The following is a 20,710-nucleotide window of genomic DNA, read 5'->3' as shown; positions in this document are numbered from 1 at the left end:
ATACTTACAGCACATCTCATTCAGACTAGCCACCTTTCAAGTGCTCAGTAGCCACTTGTGGCTGCTGGCTACTGTGTTAGCACAAGTGTAAGTAGCCTAACTTACTGTTCCTGTTCTGTACTTCCTGTGAGATACAGAATGAGGAAAGCTAGAAACTTCTGGTAGGGGGTATCTTTCTCAGCTACCCTGCTTCCTTCCCCTCTCCTGAAGGAAACTTTGGGGATGTCCAGGTTAACAGATATATGATCCTATCCTTAGATTAATAATGCTAATAATTGAGCTTCTACTCTGTGCCAAGCATATAATCTCATTTAATTCTGACAACAATCCCATTTTACAGATTAGGAAACAGGTTCAGAAAAAGTAACTTGTTCACATTTATACATCGGGTAAGTGTTAGCGCTGGAATGTAAACTTGGTTTAAAGGTAAGCTGGTATAATCATTATGCTACAATTTTTAATTTGCCACTTTTTTTTTCGAGATAGAGTCTTGCTTTGTTGCCCAGGCTAGAGTGCAGTGATGCAATCTTGGCTCACTGAAGCCTCTGCCTCCTGAGTTCAAGCAATTCTCCTGCCTCAGCCTCCCAAGTAGCTGGGACTACAGGCACGCACCACCACGCCTGGCTCATTTTTTTTTTTTTGTATTTTTAGTAGAGAGGGGGTTTCACCATGTTGGCTAGGATGGTTTTGATCTCCTGATCTCGTGATCTGCCCGCCCCAGCCTCCCAAAGTGCTGGGATTATAGGCGTGAGCCACTGCACCAGGCTAATTTGCCACTTTAATGGGCCACATGGCAGGGAGCAATGAAGAGAAACACATAGATGATCAAAGGAAGCTGGCCTGACTCAGACTGGGATGCGTAGCACACTTTTTGTCACGTCCACCTGGTTTCTCACACACCCTAGGTCTGACTTTGGTATCGCTGTTTTCAGGTCTCAGCTCCACTAATTATTAATGGTGTATTCTCCAGTAGAATCAGCTATCTGATCCCCTATTTCCTCTTCTGTAGGACGGGAATGCTAACACTCACCTCGGGGTAGCTGAGAAGTTCCAGTGAGATGATGAGAATATCTGTACAACATGTAGCCCAGCACTTGCTGCCTGGTGTTCCCCTCAGAACATGCTCGGTCTTGCACTCCTCTTTCCCGGGCTGGCTGCAAGGAGAGGCAAAGTATCACTTGACCTCCTAGCTCCCTTGCCCTTTTATATTCTCCTGTGGGGTCCTCACAGTGATCCCTGCTCTAGTGTTGCTTCCAGTGGGCTGGTGAGGATGGGGCCCTATCTGAGAACCGGTGCCTGAAATCCTTACCCAATACCAAAAAGTTTCTTTCTGTAGCACTCTGTCAGCCCAACTGCCAAAGATAGTCACCTCTGAGAAGCTCTTATCCCCTCCCTCTCGCTGCTCTCACCCCTGGGAGTCTATCTCACTTGGGCTCCTGAGGGGGCTCCTTCCCATCCCATCTGTTGCTCATCTGCCTCCTGGCCTGCAGGATTGCAGATCCTTCCTCCACAATGGCTGCCAGGTTAGTCTTCCTGAAACAACCTGACCATGTCACCTTCCTACTTAAAAACTTTTCTTCAGGAATTGAGTGCAAATTCCTTAGCTTGTCATTCATCCAAATAGTACTCCTATGTGCCTATGCCCTTCTTATAGGCACAGCAACAGCAGCGAAGCAAACGTACAAGCAGCCCTGCCCGCATGGAGCTTACCCTCTAGGGGCCCCGCGGAGGCTGGGCCCAGCATCCCTGCACAGCCTCGCCTCCCCAGCACACTTCCCGCCCCACTCCAGGGCCACGCGCCTGGGCCGCCGTCTCCACCATGAAGCCTTCCCAGCCTCACCCAGGTAGAGGAGACGTCCACTCCCCCGGGACTCCTCCATTCCCCGCCGCCCCTACTACAAGACCTGGGCTCCCCTGGAAACTGAGGCCCTTCTCCCTGTCTATAGACCCGCAACCCCTCCCCTGCTCTGGGGATTGTGAGCTAAGAGCCAGGGTGGGAGCGAGAGGCTCTCCTCTTCAGGGCTGGCCCCTTCCATCGCAGAGGAAATGGGGCAGGAGGGCGGACCACCATCTCAAGTAAGAATGCCTTGTCCCCAGGGTGAGCCCCCAGGTAAGTCTCCGCGGCTGCGTGGAAGGGACGAGAAGTGCCGCTGCCCGGGTGCTGCTGGCGACCAGCTCGGCTCCATCTTCCCGGTGTCGTAGCGGCTGGAGCCGGGCCTGGGCAGCCTTGGGACAGCCAGAGTGGGCCAGGGGACCACGTCTCGTCCCCAGAGGCCAGGGACGGTTTCCAGCCTCCAGGAAAGGAGGGGGGCTGGGAGGGGAGAGGGTCTGGAACTGGCATGAGCGGCGTTGCCGTGTCTGTGCCACGCGTGTCACCTGCTGGAGAGCTCCGCCTGGATGATTTCACTCCGCGGAGGGGCCGCCCCGCCACTCAGTCAGAAACCTCAGAGCCATACTCAACTCTCCCCTCCTCTCCAGCACCACTGTCACAGCCCTGCTTTTCTCCTCCTCATGTCCACGCTCCCCTTTTCCCGCCCTTCCGCCGTCGTCTCCTGGCCGGTTTCCTTTTCTGTAGTTTGTCCCCTCAGAGCCGCCTTGCGCTCCCTGCCCGTGTCTGACCAAGACTCTGCTCCCTTAACGAACACCACAGTCCCCGCCACAGGCTGCCACTCAAGGTCACGTCTGCACGACCACCCCCTGCAGCCTACCTGCCAGTGTCACCTCTGGTCACCCCTCTCTTCCAGGATCCAGGGATCCAGCCTCCTCATCGTGCTTCCGCACCTGCAGCTCATTCCCTGGGCCAAGAATGCCCCTCCTAATTCTTTGTTCATCCTCAGAGACCCTGAAAAATGTCACCACAGGAGTGGAACCTTCCTCTGCCCCACCCTAGACTTAGTCTCTCCACAACAGCTGGCACATCCCCTTGTCCAACATTACACTTGTCCCTACACACAGCTGCCTCCTCTACCAGACTGAGCTGCTGGAGGGTGCGGCCTGGCTCTTGTTCTTCTCCCCATCCCCCGACACACGAGGCCTGACACAGAGCAGCCATCAGCAATAAATAAACAGCATTTTAAAAAATGAGTAAGTAGAAGATCATAAGAACTGGGTAGTTGCTGGGTATGTGGAAGGGGCTGGACTGTTGGGCGTTCATCTGAGAAGGCTTCTTGGAGGCCACATTGGGCAGGGTTAGATGGGGGGTCAATAAATTTGGTGCAACCAGAGGGCCTCGGGGAAGCACCAGAGTGACCTGTGATGTTAATTTAACAAACACAGAACAACTTCTATTGTCAGGCCTCATACTGGGCACAGGGACCTCGGCCAGCACTCAAATTGCATCCCCTATAGGAACCCCAGGGTAGGTGGTGCCAAAACTCTGCCAAAACAGAGTGCCAAGTGTCACATGGTAAGCACAAGAAGACGAAAGCATACAGATGAGGGACACCTAACATGCTCGAGGCGGGGGTGGGGGATGTCAGAGGGGCTTCCCAAAGAGGAGCACTACCCAACCCAAGACCAAAGAGAGGTTCTGAGAAGGGTGGGGAGGACTGAGAGGAAGCTGGGAGAGCTGAGCAGGGGTGGCATACCAAACACAGGAGTTGGACTCCATCCTGAGGGCATTCAAAAAGCTGGGGAGTGACCAGATCACCTGCAGTCTGGTGCTATGCCAAGCCTCAGCCCTCACCCCTCCTGGGAGCCTTCTCACCTCCTGGCAGGCTGAGCCCCTTTACAGTGCTCCCTTAGTAGCCTGGTCGCCTCTTTTCTGTGCAGGGTTAGGTACTGCGGCTAAACTGTGTCCCTTGGTCTTAATCTTCTCTGTGTCCCAAGCACCAGGCACCACATCTTGCCCCTGGCCAAACATTTGCTGAATGAATGGCAGGTGGTTCCTTATTTCTGTTGTCTACTATAGCCCTTATTCTCGGTTCCACATCCTTTCACACCTGGGACCTGTGCATTTTGCTGCAAACAGCATTTAAATTGGGAAAGAGGAGACCCAAATCAAATCCTGGCTCCACCATTTACTGGACAAGTCACTTAACTCTCCTGAAACCTCAGTTTCCCCATCTGTAAGATAAGGTACCACTATGAATAGTCTAAGCCTCCACATGTATGCAAAAGACTAATTTCCTTAGGTTGTAATAGGATAGGTTGTAAACTCTGTGATGGCAGGGACCAAGGTTTCTACCAGCACCCAACTCAGGCAGAGCATATAACCAATACAATGCTCAGTCCTGTTGGTTGGTAGACAGCAGAGCACAGGGGAAAGAACACTTAAGGCAAAATTGTAAGTTTTGTTCTGCCACTTCTGGTGTGACCTTGAGCTAGGTTATTCCTATCTCTGAGTCTTCCTTGCTTTACCTGGAAAGTAGGGATAAGAACCCTTGCCTGACAGTGCTCACAGGGCCAGTGGAAATCCTAAATGTGAAAGTGGTTTGTGAATGGAGGAGATAACGAAAGAGATAATATAGTAGACAATTGACCATTAATTAAAAATTAACCAGCTGTAAAGTAGCACAGAGGCAGCAGCAATGCTTGACAGCTGGTAGACATACCCTGGGCACCTGCTAACTGACTGAGCAGCAGATACTGGGATGTTTGATCTTGCTGGGGTCAGCCCAGAGACCCAGGAGAGACCACTACAGCAGGTTCACGGGGAGAGAGTATGCAGCAAGTCCTCTGTCCCCTTCCCCTCCCAGATTTCCCTGGCTTGCATTGCTTCCTGTCTTAGGTTTGGAGGGGCTCTGGCATAAGAAGGTCTTAGGAATCCCAATGGCTCTGGCCATGTAGCTGCTGATCCCCTTTGGTGAGTGAGGCTGGCCCACTGAGGCAGTGAGCCCAGCAGTGCTGCCCTGATAAACTGTAGTCCCAAACTACAAGTCAGCCCTCCCAGCTGCTGGCATCTTTGTGGCAGGTTAATGAGAAAGGACTATGGTTTGTCTCAGCTCTTGTCCAGACCAGATGAGCCTGGGGCTGAACAGAGGGGCTGGATGGAGGCAGAGCTGGAGGTGAGATTAATCCTCACTTCTGAAATGGGTGAGGATGAAATGAGAAGACAGATCTGGGAACACCTTGAAGCTTGTTTATTTTACTCAAGTGCAGGATCTATTTGTGGCTGATACATTTGCCCCAACCAGTTGGGGCTTCTCAGTTTTGAGGAGGAATGGGGCTCTTTCTCCAAGAGACTCAGTTGCACAAGCAGATTATGTGTAAGGTGTACAAATGTGGTCTTAGAGTAAAAGCAGAGATAAGACAGGCTGTGAAGATGGGCAGGGCCAGCCAATTCCCTGTTGTGGGAGAGACTGGGAGAGACTGGGAGCGCTGTGGGACCTAGGCTGGACAGTCCCACACACAGGGAGGCTGCTGCTGTCTCGCAGGCCTGGCCATCGAGCTCCCTCACTGCCACGTCCCACACACCTCCTCCTACTGAAATCTATGCCCCCAGCAGAAGAAACACCAGATTTAGAATCAGATGGGATTTGGTTCTACTTACTGTGTGACTTTGAGCAAATATCTTCCTTTCTTTTAATCGTAGTTTCCTCATTCGTAAAATAGGGGAGAATTCTAGCCCCATCTCCTGAGGTTGTCAGGCTCTGAGAAGCAGACACAGGAATGAGAACATGGTGAAATGATCTTTGTGAACTATTCAGTGTTGTACACATTCTTTTTTTTTTTTTTGAGACAGAGTCTCACTCAGTCACCCAGGCTGGAGTGCAGTGGTGTGATCTCGCTCACTGCAACCTCTGCCTCCCAGGTTCAAGCAATTCTCCTGCCTCAGCCTCCTGAGTAGCTGGGATTACAGGCATGCACCACCACACCCAGCTAATTTTTGTATATTTAGTAGAGACAGGGTTTCAACATGTTGGCCAGGCTGGTCTCAAATTTCTGGCCTCAGCTGATCCACCTGCCTTGGCCTCCCAAAGTGCTGGGATTACAGGCATGAGCCACCGTGTCCGGCTACACTTTCATTTTTAATCTGTCCTCTCTTCCCTTGTGGGAAGTAGGCCTGCTGTTCTGATTGGGGCCTGTCAGAACCAGGACCTTAAGGCACCTCTGCTGCAGCCCTGTGCTTCAGGAGGAGTGAGCTTGGACTGTGGGACAACAGGACTTCCTGGCACTACTTCTCTCTCAGGCCAACCCTTGGTCAGTGACAAGGGCCCACCTCTCAGATGGGAGAAGGGCCCATATCCCCTGCATTCTGGGCCATGGGGCTCCAGGATGGTCGGCATATGGACTGGAGGGATGTCTGCGCTGCAGGGCAAAGGTGCAGCCAGAGAGGGAGTGGAAACTATGCCTGTGTTGGTTCACCCACTCTGCTATTGAGCTTTTGCAAGACGCTGGATCCTCAGCACCTTTGTCTTCACCTCCTGAGTCTCCTTCATCTACCTCCTGTCTCCCTTAGTCTAGTCCAGCCAGTGAAACCGAATGTAGGGAGGGTGTCATTTTGGGATGAGGTCTAGTGGAACAGGTCCCTGGGAGCCTCTTCTGGGACTCCTTGACCTTGGGAACCCTTTGCCTCTCTCTCTTGGGCCCCAGGTAAGGGTACCAGTTTCTTCCTGAGCCATGACCAGAGCCATTCCCAGATAAATGAGGTTTCCTGGAAGGATGTTACCAATGCCTTATCTCTGGCCAACATGGTCCTGGGGCTCTTCTCCATCATCTTCAGCTTCAGCAGGTAGGTCTGGGGCCCAGCAAGCTCTTAGCCAAGAGCTGGAGCCAGTGGCATGAGGGAAGGAGAGGGAGAGTCTAGACAGCAGGCACTGAGGCACAGGAATCCACAGTGTACCCGGGGAAAGTGCAGTGGCTTAGGAGTCAAAGGGCCAAGATCCCAGACTCAACTGTACCAGTTCATTCCAGCTGTGGCAGTCTAGAATGGTTTTTATGAGAAAGTCAAGAGATTCTGTTCTGGTGGCCTGTATAAATTATAAAGATTTATACAATCTTTGGGTAGGCCACAGTTCATATTTTCTAATTCTTAGATCATACGACCTTGCAGAATATTTGAAATTAGCACTGTTTTGGAAAGTCCGAGACATGCATATGTTCCCCCAGAACGTTGTAAGCAAATTCTATTTCTGTAAGTTGAATCCCATTTCAATGTTTTTGGGATATCAGTCCTTTAAAGATAAATCCTTTATGATGCAGGTAACATCCTCTTAATCTACTCGGTTGTCTATAACCATCAGCAAGTGACTTCTCTTTGGATTTCTCATCCATAAAATAAGATGACTTTACCTGATGATGTTTAAGCTCCCTTGCAGCTGGAAATTTTTGTGATTCTCTAAAGTCTTGGTTTTTCGAATATAATAAAGTAGGGCACACCTACAGCAGAAAATCTCTTTTTTAAAGAAACTTTTTTTGTTTTTTTTTTTTTTTTTAGAGATGAGGTCTCTCTATATTGCCCAGGCTGGTCTCAAACACCTGGGCTCAAGTGATCCACCTGCCTAGGCCTCCCAAAGTGCTGGGATTACAAACGTGAGCCACTGTGCCCAGCCCAGAAAACTTTTATCTTCTTAGTTCAGCCTAATTATCTGGCAGTGTTGTTTTTTTGCCATAATGGTGCCCTGAGTATTTTTATTTAGCTTCAGTCCCCTTTAGATACATAGGACTGGGTCTAAACAAAGGAAATGCTGTGGTTGTTTGGAGACAGCTGAGTTCTAGGTCAGGCCCTTTGCTTCTTCTGGGCTGCCTAAGCATTGCAATCAGGGTGCAGACTTGAGAATGGGCCTCTCAGGGCAGGTTTGCTTGGAGCTGTGGTGGCAGCTTTTAGAGGGACCTGGGGACAGGTGCTGGATGGAGGCACAGAATCAAGAATATGGGGTCTGAAAGAGCTCATGGAAATAATTTAAAGCATCAAAATACATGAGACAAAAACTAGTAGAACTGCAAGGACAAATTGATGAGTCCACTATCAAGGTTGGAGATTTCCACACCCCTCTATCAGAAACTGACAGATCCAGCAGGCAGAAAATCAGCAAAGACATAGTTGAAGTCAGCAACACCATTGCTCACCTGGATAAAATGGACATCTATAGAGTACTTCATCTAACCATGCAGAGTACACGTTCTTCTCCAGCTCACTTGGACAGATCACATTCTGGGCCATAAAACATACCTTAACAAATTTAAAAGAAGCATACTCTCAGACCACATGGAAATGAACTAGAAGTCAATAAAAGAAAGATAGCTGAAAAATCCTGAAATATATGGAGATTAAACAACACACTTCTAAATGACACATGGATAAAAGAAGAAGTCTCACAAAACATTAAAAATGTTTTGAACTAAATAAATGAAAACACGATTTATCAAAACTTACAGGATGCAGGGAAAGCAGTGCTTTGCTTTGAGGGAAATTTATTTCATTGAATGCATATATTCAAAAAAAGAAAGATTTAAAATCCATAATTTAAGCTTTAACCTTAGGAAACTAGAAAAAGAAAAGCAAACTAAATCCAAAGTAAGCATAAAAAGTAAAAAGTAAAAATTAGGCTGGGTGCAGTGGCTCATGCCTGTAGTTCCAGCACTTTGGGAAGCTGAAGCAGGTGGATCACTTGAGGTCAGGAGTTCAAGACCAGCCTGACCAACATGGTGAAACACCATCTCTACTAAAAATACAAAAATTAGCCGGGTGTGGTGGCACATACCTGTAATCTCAGCTACTTGGGAGGCTGAGGCAGGAGAATCGCTCGAACTCCTGGGAGGCAGAGGTTGCAGTGAGCGGGGATCGCACCACTGCATTCCAGCCTGGGCAGCAGAGGGACTCCATCTCAAAAAATAAAATAAAAATTAGAGTGGCAATCAAAGAAATTGAAAACAAGAAATTAATAGAGAAAAATCAATGAAACCAAAAGCTGGTTCTTTGAGATCAATAAAATCGATAAACATCTAGCCAAGCTAACCAAGTTAAAAAAATGAAAAGACAGAAATTATCAATATCAGAAATAAAACAAGGGTCATTACTACTGATTCCACAGACATTAAAAGTATAATAAAGGAGTGCTATGAACAAGCCTCTGCCCACAAATTTGATATCGTAGCTGAAAATAATCAATCCCTTAAAAGACATAAGTTGCCGGGCGTGGTGGCTCACGCCTGTAATCCCAGCACTTTAGGAGACCGAGGCGGGTGGATCATGAGGTCAGGAGATCAAGACCATCCTGGCTAACACGGTGAAACCCTGTCTCTACTAAAAATACAAAAAATTAGCCGGGTGTGGTGGTGGGCACCTGTAGTCCCAGCTACTTGGGAGGCTGAGGCAGGAGAATGGCGTGAACCCTGGACGCAGAGCTTGCAGTGAGCCAAGATCACACCACTGCACTCCAGCCTGGGCAACAGAGCGAAACTCTGTCTCAAAACAAAAAAAGACATAAGTTACCAAAACTCACACAAGGAGAGACAGGTCATCTGAATAGGTTTGTATCTATTAAACAAATCATTTAGCACACACTCCTCATTTTACAGATGGGGGAACAAGCCTAGAGATGGGGTAGTGATTTAGCTAATAATTCATAGAAAGATGGTGGCAGAGGCTGGGCTAGAACCTAGGTCCCCTGTGCCATCAAAAATGCCTGGAAGTTAGAGTTGGAAGGGACCTTAGTGATGTTCTAGGGGGTTTGGGGCACCCCTTTAAGACTGTAGATTGAGTTTGTGAGGGATGTAGGCGTGTGTGTGTGCATGTGTGGTGTGAAAAGCAGCATATATCTAAAGGATGTGAGTGTGGAGGACATGAAGGGATGTGTGTATGTGTGCAAGTGTGGGAGGTATGTAGGAAGTATATCAGTGTATACTAATATACTAATGGGGGGCGGGGGAGAGTCTCCAGTGGAGACTGCGAAAGTGCTTCACCATTTGGGCTTGTTGGCCTGCACTTTAGGAAACGCCACTATGCTTCCTGGATGCTCCTGGTCAGCTTCCTGTTGGACATGGCAGTCAGGGCAATGACCAGCCACATCAACATCTGCTCCAAATGGGGTGAGTTCAGGCCCCAGGCCCCTAATCCTTGTCCCCAGTAGCATCCATCTGGGGTCACCCCTTCGTCCATCCTCTAACATCCCGTAGGCCTTCATCAGGCATCCACCCCTGTTCACACCCCCCCTGAGAGCAGCAGCAGCTGCTGGAGCAGGAGTTCGAGAGCCCCACAGTCCAGCTCCGCCTCCTCTGCTGGCTCACTTATTGACCTTTGAGCAGTCCTGTCCTGGCTTTCAGTGTTCTCATCTGCCCTGCTTCCCTGTTCTGAACCCATCCAGGTATTGGAGTGGAAGTGGGTAGGGGTGGGGTGAGAGGAGGTTAGCAGAGAGGAGATGAAAATTAAACCAGCAGAGCAGCTGGTTTAAAATACAGTAAAATGCTTCCATGTAAGATTTAGCTTGAAAAAAGTCCCACAGCTTATCAGTTTGTACGTGATTGTAGTCCAACCCTTGCATGTTAAGGGATGGGAAAACTAAGATCTGAGAGGGAAATACTTGCCCAGGGCCACTGGCAAGCGCAAGGCAGAGCCAGGAGGAGATCCCAGTCTTTGATCTACAGACTGCCCCAGGGGAGCAGCTGTTGCTTTCTGGGACCTCGGGACCCCTCTTGTCACTACCCCAGCTCCCCTACTAGAGGGGGGCTAAGGTGCAAGATGTGGGAGTATAAGTTCTTCTAACTTTGGGCCCTCTGGGGCAGGAGCCGAGCTGAATGACTTTGCCGTCTTCACCACCTTCGGCCTGGCCTCCGCTCTGCTCCTAGGCGTGGATGGACTTCTGAGTGGGATCCTGGCCATCATCTATGTGTCAGCTGCTTCTTTCCACTTGTGCTTTTATTCACCTGGTGAGTGGAACCAAGGTTGCCTTAGAACAGAGGGCAGGGGAGCACAGAATGGGGAGCTGTCAGATGCCAGAAGCCTGGGGTGCAGTTACTGACTCCTTTTTTGGAGCTCCTCTTCCTTCCTCCTTGCATGCCCCATGCTTCATGCTCATTGAAGGCTGCAGGCTGCATTGGCAGAGCCCTGGGCTGGGATGCAAGGGTTTTTGTTTCTTGGAGCAGCTGTACCTCTTTCTCAATGCATGACCTGTGACATTTGGATGGAGCACACTGATTCTTGGACTAGAACTGGAAGTTGTATTCTAGTTCCTCAAAACAGATGGAGAAACCATGCTCCAGTAAGAAAAATTGTCTTGCCTAAGGTCACAAAGTGAGGGAGAGCAGATACAGCACAGGACTTAGACTAGCAGGTCTCAAAGCAGAGACTTCCTAGGAGCCAGGGCACACCCTGGTCCTAGCTGGCTGTCTGCTTTCCCTTGGAAACCCAATGTAAAACCCATGCATCATCTTTGTGAATAAATGATTTTCAGCCTGCCACTGCCTTTGGGTTTAAGGGAATATTGTATCCCGGGTAGGGGAATACCCAAAGAGAGAGGGGCCTGCTTCATTTTGGTATCTTTAGAGCAGAGGGAAGCAGCTAATCTCCAGTGTTCTTCCCGGCAGGAGTCCCCTCCACATACAAGGGTCTACCCTGCCCCTATGCTTCCTGCATCTTGGCTTCCACCTCCCTTCTGACCAAAGGCAACAGGTTCATCCTCTGCTGCATGGCCTCACTCATGATTCTCTTCATGATGGACCAGAGCTACTATCCATATGACAAAATCCTGGAGTCTGAGAACTGGAAAAAATTGGTTTATATGGGAGGTGAGTGAAAATGTCACTATGGCCCATTTGTTATCACTGTTGCTTATTGCCACTGTACCTCACCCCAGCATTTTTCTATCTCCCTTGTTCTGCTTTATTTTTCCCCATAGAACTGATGATCATCTGACATATTTACTAGTTTTCTTATGGTCTATAAACACTAAACCTACCCCCAATAGAGGACTCTCTTTTATTCATGCTATTAATATAATCCCCAGTGCCTAGAAGTGTGTCAATCACATGGTAGGAGCTCAGTATCTATTTGCTAAATGTTAATAAGTTCAAAAGAGATTTAGGAAGCACCCCCCGTGTGCCAGGTACTGGAAATCAAATTAGTAGACTAGGCAAACAGTCCCTGCCTCTGAATGTAGAGCCTGATCACAGGGGAGACAGATACCAAATAATGGCAGAAATAACTAGAAACATAGAGTTTTACTGTATGTATTATGCAAGTGCATGGTGCTCTGAGAGAGTGTCAGAGGGTGACCTACTTCAGGCTGGGATGATCTGAAGGGAAGGAAAGGATCCTTAAGCAGGTGTCATTTAAGTGAGACCTACAAGAGGAGTGGCCAGGTGGGGATGGGGAGGTTCAGGAGGTTCGGGAAGAGGAACAGTTGTGATGGCTTTGAGGCCACAGGGGCTGGACACATTAGTGGAGCAATGTGGCTGAAACTTGCTGAGGCAGCCAGTGACAAAGACTGAGGCCATGAGGTGAGCAGACCTGGCAGGATTTGGGATTTGAGACCAAAGGCAAATGAGGAGCTTCTAAAGGGATTTATGCAGGGAACTGGTATGGCTGGAGCAGCAGTTTTCAATGATCACTTTGACTGCAATGTGGAGAATAGATTGTAGGCCTGAGAATGTAAGTAGGAAAACAAACTTTTTGTTCAGATGAGAGGTGATGGTGGCAGTGGAGATAAAGAGAAGTGAATGGATTTGAGATAAATGTTGGAAATAGAATTGACATTAAGGAAGGAGGAGGAGACATGGATGACTCTTAGGGTTGGGGTTGAAGTAACTGAGCACTGGGTTCCAGGCCCTGAGTTCCTGGTCACACTGGTGCCTTGCAGAAGTCTCCCTAGAGCTTCCCCTGATTTAGGGCTTCCTTCAAGGAATATCAGCTTTTCTTCTCTTAAAATGTGCTCCTGTAAACAAGACAAACATCTGTGGGATACAGAGTTCCTTCCATTATTCCCGTGTGAGTCCACTATAGTTTATAGGGTCTTCGGTTTCATCCTGACCTTTCTCTTAAGGTTTCTACCTTTTGTAACATTAGCACCAACAGCCCTATCCAAGTTCCAGGAGCTGGCTCCTCCTACACCTTAGATGGCAGAGGCAGAACGGTGGTGAGAAGCTTCTGGGTTTGGAAGCTTCTCAGGAAGACCTGAGCCCAAGCTGTAACTCTAGCACATATTAGTTGTATGAACTTGGGCTAATACCTCACTGTTTTGAGCTCAATTTTCTTCATCTGTAAAACGAAGCCACTAATCCCTACTTTGCAGGATTACTGAGATTAAATGAGATAATAGATATAAATCCTTTGGTACAGATGTGTCCATTTCTAGCCTCGTTCTTCTCCTCCACCTCCCCCTCTCCTATCTCATAACAGTAGTAATTTCTTAGTGTTCTTCACTCCTGTGGATACTACTGATCCCCCTTGTCTCAAAATAAACCACATAGTTGGCCTCAGCCTTCCTCAGATTGTCCTGCTGTGTGAGTAAAGGAGGAAACTGCACCTTACAGATTTTGACAACAGTTAATACCAGAGCCCTACTGGGTAGATTTCAAAATGGCTTCCGTGGACATTCCTTTTATTTGGAGTGCAGCCAGTCGCCTTCTTAGACTGAGGTCCCTTCTACCCCACAGAGCTTCATACGTCTGAGAACTGGCCTGTGACCAGCACTCTGAGACGTTATGATATGCAATTTTTTTTTTTTTTTTACAGAGAGTACCCCAGTATCATATATATACGGTAGAGACAGTGTCTCACTGTTTTGTCCAGGCTGATCTCAAATTCCTGAACTCAAGGAATCCTCCTGCCTTGGCCTCCCAAAGTGCTGAGATTACAGGCATGAGCCAACACACTGGCCACATACTTTCCAAGACAACTCTGGTTTTCACTATTGTCTTTTTGCCCCAACAGATCAATGACTATGCTTGAAATGCAGTATTCCAAAATGCCCATGCATATCCTTAACTGCTTCTTACTCCTAGAAGCGATCTTCTATCAGATCATATGTTCTGATTTCTCTTACAGGATACGTGGTGATCATTCCCATGGAAATACCATTGGCTTATACTCTCTTTGTCTTCTTTTTGAGCTCCCTGAGGCAGTGTGTCTAGTTTTTAAGAGTCAAGCAGAAGTGGGTTTGAATCAGGACCTTGCATGGGTTACTTCTGTTTCTTCTTAGGAAAAACAGACTTAGTTCTAAACCACGGGATTATTGTGAAGTATAAATGAAAAAAAATGTATATATCTAGCAGAATGTCTAGTGCAAAATAGATATTCCACAAATGTGAGTGCTCTTCTATCTTTTGGTGGCGAATCTGAGATGCAAATTGTGTTGGGAGTCCCCAAGACCACCTCTGAGAGGACTCACAGGACTCGGCTTGTTGTTGTACTCGTGGCTAAGATTGATTTCGGCAAAAGGATACAAAGCAAAATCAGCAAAGGGAAAAGGTGCATGGGACAAATTTCAGGGGAAACCAGGTGCAAGCTTCAGAGAGTCCTCTCCCAGTAGAGTCACACGAGATGCACTTAATTCCTCAGCACTGAATTGTGATAATACAATGAAGTGTTGTCTACCAGGGAAACTGATCAGAGACTCAGTGCCCAAGTTTTTACTAGGGGATGATCACGTCAGCACCCTGTGCCTACCACATACCAAAATTCCAGACTCCCAGAAGGAAAGCAGGTATTACCACTGTGCTTATACGGACAGTCCAGGAACAGCGAGACACTCTTATCAGTTGGGGAAAGTTTTATGTTGGTCTAGGGAACTGTTTACTATTCAAGTTTCTAGCTATCAGCCAAGGGCCAGCCTTGCAAGAAGGCCTTTCTGAGGATAGCAGTCTCAGGCCTGCATGTAAACTCTTTTCTGCATACATACTATATTGCATTGGTCATTATCACATGTTAAATTTAAAACAATGAGGAAGATTTTTTTCTTTCCTGACAAGAGTTTCTCGGTTTTTGTCTTGTTTTGTTTTGTTTTCCCTAACAAAGGCAATTCAGATTTATTCTTGGCTGGAACTTCTGATGTGAATTTGACACAATGGAACCTGAGACTGCATTGGGCTATACTTCTCTAGTTACTTACCTATCTCTATTAAACTGAACTTGAAGACAGGGCTCCTGTCTCTTTTTGTTTCTTTCTTTCTTTTTTTTTTTTTTTTGGAGATGGAGTCTCGCTCTGTCACCCAGGCTGGAGTGCAGTGGCCGGATCTCAGCTCACTGCAAGCTCCGCCTCCCGGGTTCCCGCCATTCTCCTGCCTCAGCCTCCCAAGTAGCTGGGACTACAGGCGCTCGCCAACACGCCTGGCTAATTTTTCGTATTTTCAGTAGAGATGGGGTTTCACCGTGTTAGCCAGGATGGTCTTGATCTCCTGACCTCGTGATCTGCCCGTCTCGGCCTCCCAAAGTGCTGGGATTACAGGCTTGAGCCACCGCGCCTGGCCCTTTTGTTTCTTTCTTAAGCACTGTGTGAAAAATAAAGAATGGGAGGGTGGGGACGGGAGAGCAGGGGGTAGAAAGCATAGAAGACAGCTTTCTAGAAATTGAGTGTCTGCACTTTTTCTTCTTCCAGGTGTCATCATGCTGTTTTTCTCCCCATTGTCTCTGTCTGCTTTTTACTGCCTGATGTGGTCGCTCTCATACATCTTCTTTCCAGATGCTCTGTGGGGCAAGGCAGCTTGTCTTTCGCCACAGCACTGAGGAAGCTAAGCAGCTCTACCAGCTCCTGCCAGCCTCTGTGGGGTTTGTGTCAGCATATCGGGTCAAGCCTTGTGTAGCTGCACTAAAGCTTTGCGTGTACCTGTGTTGTCTTATACTAGATATATGGTATGTCTCTTGCCGTGAAGTGAGAAACCCAAAGTAGGGTCAGTGACCTTCCCTTCTGTTTATTCAGGGTTCTGACTCCCTTGGGGACAATACTTGTTTATGTCATGTAGAACAGAATATCCCCCGCCTCAAGCTCAATGTGGGCTGGGTTTGAGTTCCAGCTCCGTTACCAACTGGGTGACTGTGTTACTAAGGTCTACCCCTTGGAAAGGAGTGACAGCCTTCAGAACTGGTATTGGCCTTGACCTCAGCCCTGCCTGGTGGGACTTCCTGAAGCATTTCTTACTCTTGCAGGCTCTGGCTCTGAGAGGAGAGCTAATCACAGGACTCTTTTGTTGCCAGTTTGAATGTGTGTAGGATTTTGTCACTTAAACATTCTGTATTTTAATAGTTCAAAGCTGCTGCCTTTTGCTTTGTTTAGCAATTAGATACATTGGGCATCATCTGACTTGCAGGATCTCGTGTGGATTTTCTTTCCTATGCTAGAAACTACTAAATTCTAGCTATTCAGATGCCACTTCATATTCTAAAATCCAAATCAAATAGAAATAAACAGTACTGTATGGCAAAGTTGTACCTCACCGAGAACTTAGGTCCACTGAACCCCCAGTGTAGACAGACATTCCACCTCCCAGATGGTGGAAAAAAGGATTGATGGCTGGTTCTGCTCCATCCTCAGAGACTGTACCAGAACACCTTCTACCCTGGATATAACTTTTTTAAGTTTCCAGAACAATGCATGTGGTAAATATACATCTAGTCTCAAATTAGATGTTTAAAAATAAAAACCCAAAGTAAGATTTGGCTGTAACAGAATAGATAGTGCCTTCCTGTTAAATCATTCATATGTTCCTAGTTAGATGGATTTGCCTGTGTTCCATGACTTTATATCTTCTTCAGTTTAGGTTTTGTATTTTTGCTATCTGCCATAGTGCCTGACACTCAGAAATGTTCACTTTGCATATGAATTGATTTAGTTGTGGATTCTAGTAAGTTACATACAAGGTTACTATAATGTGGCAAGAATTTTACAAATATACACGGGCTTAGACATTTCAATACGATGTCCTTCAATGCTGTACATTCATTTCAATGTGATGCTCCCCTTAATCAAAGCATTTTAGGAGCTCCAGTTTGAAAATGGTCTTCACATAAATTCTTAAGGACCAAGCAGCTGTAGCAATGCCTGACTAAATAGGTGCTCAACACCACCAAAAAGCGAAAAACATGTTTTATTCTGAACTGACTAAATTCTTTCCAAAAACCTAACATTTGAGATTAGCCAATTATGTTCTATTCTTAAATCAAATTAGGTATCATATTTGAACTCAAACGACTTGTGGCTGCTTCTAAAATTTGAAACTATGTTGAAAGGAAGAAGATGCAATTCTGAAAGAGAATTTCCATGTCCATTTTAAGTGAAGCAGCAGAGTTAAATATACAGACCCCCAGGAGGACAGCTTTGAAAAGTAAAATACCCATTTGGATGTGTAAATTATGGCTTGATTGTAACAGCAATAATTCATACTTAATTGCCTCCAGTTTTTGTGTAGGTTAATGACACTAGGATAGTTATAGGTCAGCTGACAGCTGGTTAACAGAGGGATCTATGCTTCCTTGCACCTCTCTGAGAGTATGGTTATACTTCCATATGGGCTTCAGGGTGTCAGATACTAAGGCTACTCATTCAGTGCCTTCACTTCCTCAGACAGTGGTTTTCTAAAACAGAATGTCTCTTCTTGGGCTTCCTCTTAGGAACAAGGGAGGAGGCCGAGACTTTAAAATCTGCACTTCTCAAATGAATACATGAAGCCAGCGGGGTTTAGGCAGTTCTCTTTGTCCTAAACTTGAGAGAAAGTATAGATCTCCCTCCTGGTCGACTTCTAGTCCCTTCTTCCTAACCTGAAGTCCTACTCCTGTGTCTGATAAGCGGAATCAAGTGACTGAGAATCAAGAATTCTGCTACTCTTTTAGCCCTGTGACCTTGAATAAAAGGTTTAATCTCTCTAAGCCTATTTTCTTATCTGTAAAATGGAGGATTTACTTCCTTTCAGGGTTCTTTTGTGGACTGAACAACCGTGATGTTTTATGTGGATGAACGTAAAACACCTAGAATAATGAATGGCATATAAAATATGTTAAATAAATGTTAGATGGCTTTCTGTCCCCTCTAGCCTTCTTCTCTTCCCATATATACATATTTCAATTTATAATAGTAGTAATAGTTAACATTTACGATGTACAGTAAATGTATAACGTTTACTATATTATACCATATAACTTACTATGTGTCAGGAACCATTCCTTGAATTTTACTATTTTACATAATCCCCTAAACAATCCAATGAGGTAGGTGATCACAGGTTTTAGGTCAGCAGTTCTCAAAGTGTGGTCTGTGGACCCCTAGGGTTCCTGAGACCCTTTCAGGGTCAAAACCGGTTTTTTTTTTTTTTTTTTTTTTTGAAATGGAGTTTCACTCTGTTGCCCAGGCTGGAGTGCAGCGGCATGATCTCAGTTCACTGCAAGCTCCGCCTCCTGGGTTCATGCCATTCTCCTGCCTCAGCCTCCCAGGTAGCTGGGACTACAGGTGCCCGCCACCATGCCTGGAATTTTTTTTTTTTTTTTTTGTATTTTTAGTAGAGATGTGGTTTCACCGTATTAGCCAAGATGGTCTCAATCTCCTGACCTTGTGATCCACCTGGCCTTCCAAAATACTGGGATTACAGGCGTGAGCCACCATGCTTTCTTAATCCTGAAACTGGGACTGAAATGTCACTCTGTTGACATTTTTGCCAATGGAGCAAAGCAATGGTGGGCAACATGCCCAGCATTCTGGTTTGGATCAAGGCAGTGGTCCTAAACAGTACTGCTAGTTACTGTGCTTTTCACTGCTGCAGGCTCACAGTAAAAAACAAAAAACTCAAGAATGTCATGATGAACTAGTAAAAAGTATTAATTTTATTAAACCTTTACCCTTGAGTAAATTTTTTTTTTTTTTTTTTTTTGAGGTGGAGTGTGCTCTTGTCACGCAGGCTGGAGTGCAATGGCGTGATCTTGGCTCACTGCAACCTCTGCCTCCTGGGTTCAAGTGATTCTCCTGCCTCAGCCTCCCAAGTAGCGGGGATTACAGGCACCTGCCACCACAGCCCGCTAATTTTTTTTTTTTTTTTTTGAGGCGCATTCTGGCTCTGTCACCCAGGCTGCAGCGCAGTGGCCAGATCTCAGCTCACTGCAAGCTCCGCCTCCCAGGTTCATGCCATTCTCCTGCCTCAGCCTCCCGAGTAGCTGGGATTACAGGCGCCCGCCACCTCGCCCGGCTAGTTTTTTGTATTTTTTTAGTAGAGATGGGGTTTCACCGTGTTAGCCAGGATGGTCTTGATCTCCTGACCTCGTGATCCACCCGTCTCGGCCTCCCAAAGTGCTGGGATTACAGGCTTGAGCCACCGCGCCCAGCCTTTTTTTGTATTTTTAGTAGAGACGGGGTTTTACCATGCTGGTCAGGCTGGTCTTGAACTCCTGACCTCGGGTGATCCACCTGCTTTGGCCTCCCAAAGTGCCGGGATTACAGGTGTGAGCCACCGCGCCTGGCCGAGTACACATCTTTTTAATATTCTGTGGAATGAAATGGAAAGCACACGTAGAACATTCCTGCTGCATACTGCAGTGAGGATGTTTTTCTGGAGGAAAAGCACTGGTTTGAGTTTGAGCTGAACTCGCTTCTTTTCTTATGAAACACCAAAAGACGATTGACAAACTAGGCTCGCTCAGACTTGTCTTTCTGAAAATATAAAGGGAGACAGCCTGTTGCTTCAAGAAATAGTTTTTGTTGCCAAGGATAAAATTTGAGCTTCCAAGTGGAAAGCAGAATTTTAGAAAACTTGTATTCAAACTCTGTCACTGGGCATTTGACATTTTCCAATCCCTCAGACTTTTCTGGTGAGATCAGTGTGGAAATTAATGAATAAATATTTCTGACGTTGTGTAATGCAACGTGGTAACATTTAGAAAATTCGCATAACTCAGCGAACCAATATTTTCTAAATGATCAGTGCATGATGTTACAAAATCATGCATGCGTGAAAGATCTGTTCATAGGGAAAGATTCAAAGACCAAAGGATTTTAATGTAACAGAGTACAAAAAGATCACTAACATGCTATCAGATTCTATATTGCAACTAACCTTTAAGAAACCACCACTCGCTGAGTTTTGGTATAGTAGTAAAGCTTATCTACAATGATCATAAAAGGCTATTAAAATACCCCTCCCTTTTCTAACTACATGTCAATGTGAGGCCGCATTTTCTTCATATATTTCAACCAAAACAAGATGAGAATCCAGTATACAGAAGCAGATATGAGAATTCAGCTTTTTCCCATTATGCTGGATATTAAAGAGATTTACAAAAATGTGAAACAATGCCACTCTTCTCACTAAATGATTATTTTTGAAATTTTTTTCACAAAAATGTTATTATGTTATCCTATAAGGGTTATCACTTTTAATGAATTAGTAAATATTTTTTAAACTTTTAATTTCTAATAAAGCAAATATGATATATATGACAAGCTTTTTATAAAAAAGCCCTGAGACCAAAAAACTTAAGAATTATTGACTTGGGGGCCAGGCACAGTGGCTCATGCCTGTAATCTCAGCACTTTGGGAGGTTGAGGTGGGCGGATCACTTGAGGTCAGGAGTTCGAGACCAGTCTGACCAACATAGTGAAACCCTAGCTCTATTAAAAATACAAAAATTAATCAGGCGTGGTGGCAGGCGCCTGTAATCCCAGCTGCTCACGAGGCTGAGGCAGGAGAATCGCTTGAACGCAAGAGGCAGAGCCGAGATAGCGCCACTGCACTCTAGCCTGGGTGACAGAGCAAGACTCTGTCTCAAAAAAAAAAAAAAAAAAAAAAAAAAAAAAAAATCATTGACTTAGGGAGATTAACACTTGCCCACACAATCACCAAGTAGTGGATCTTAGCA

General features: G+C 46.3%; 1 protein-coding gene and 1 long non-coding RNA gene across 2 annotated transcripts; one reads left to right on the top strand and one right to left on the bottom strand.

Annotated features, from left to right (window-relative positions):
- Positions 1-1,051: 1,051 nt before the first annotated feature.
- Positions 1,052-8,102, bottom strand: LOC111548832. The gene is made up of 3 exons (XR_002733524.2): positions 8,011-8,102; positions 5,492-5,591; positions 1,052-1,154 (listed from the first exon to the last, which is right to left on the bottom strand). It is a non-coding gene; the product is annotated as an uncharacterized LOC111548832 (long non-coding RNA).
- On the top strand, positions 2,083-15,601 carry TMEM269 (transmembrane protein 269). Its single transcript, XM_023221601.2, has 6 exons — positions 2,083-2,110; positions 6,535-6,673; positions 9,875-9,972; positions 10,666-10,809; positions 11,467-11,667; positions 15,474-15,601. The coding sequence occupies exons 1-6, from the start codon at positions 2,083-2,085 to the stop codon at positions 15,599-15,601; spliced, it is 738 nt and encodes a 245-aa protein (XP_023077369.1).
- The last annotated feature ends 5,109 nt before the right edge of the window (positions 15,602-20,710 follow it).

The sequence above is a fragment of the Piliocolobus tephrosceles genome, chromosome 1, assembly GCF_002776525.5.
Source record: "Piliocolobus tephrosceles isolate RC106 chromosome 1, ASM277652v3, whole genome shotgun sequence".
NCBI lineage: Eukaryota > Metazoa > Chordata > Mammalia > Primates > Cercopithecidae > Piliocolobus > Piliocolobus tephrosceles.
The sequence above is the reverse complement of the archived record's forward strand: the minus strand, read 5'-3'. Positions and strand labels throughout refer to the sequence as shown.

Excerpts from the sequence above, each read along its gene's own strand:
- TMEM269 (XM_023221601.2), top strand. The coding sequence starts at position 2,083 with ATGCCTTGTCCCCAGGGTGAGCCCCCAG. Across the intron at positions 6,674-9,874 it reads ATCATCTTCAGCTTCAGCAG|GAAACGCCACTATGCTTCCT; the intron begins GTAGGTCTGGGG and ends CCTGCACTTTAG. Across the intron at positions 9,973-10,665 it reads CAACATCTGCTCCAAATGGG|GAGCCGAGCTGAATGACTTT; the intron begins GTGAGTTCAGGC and ends CCTCTGGGGCAG.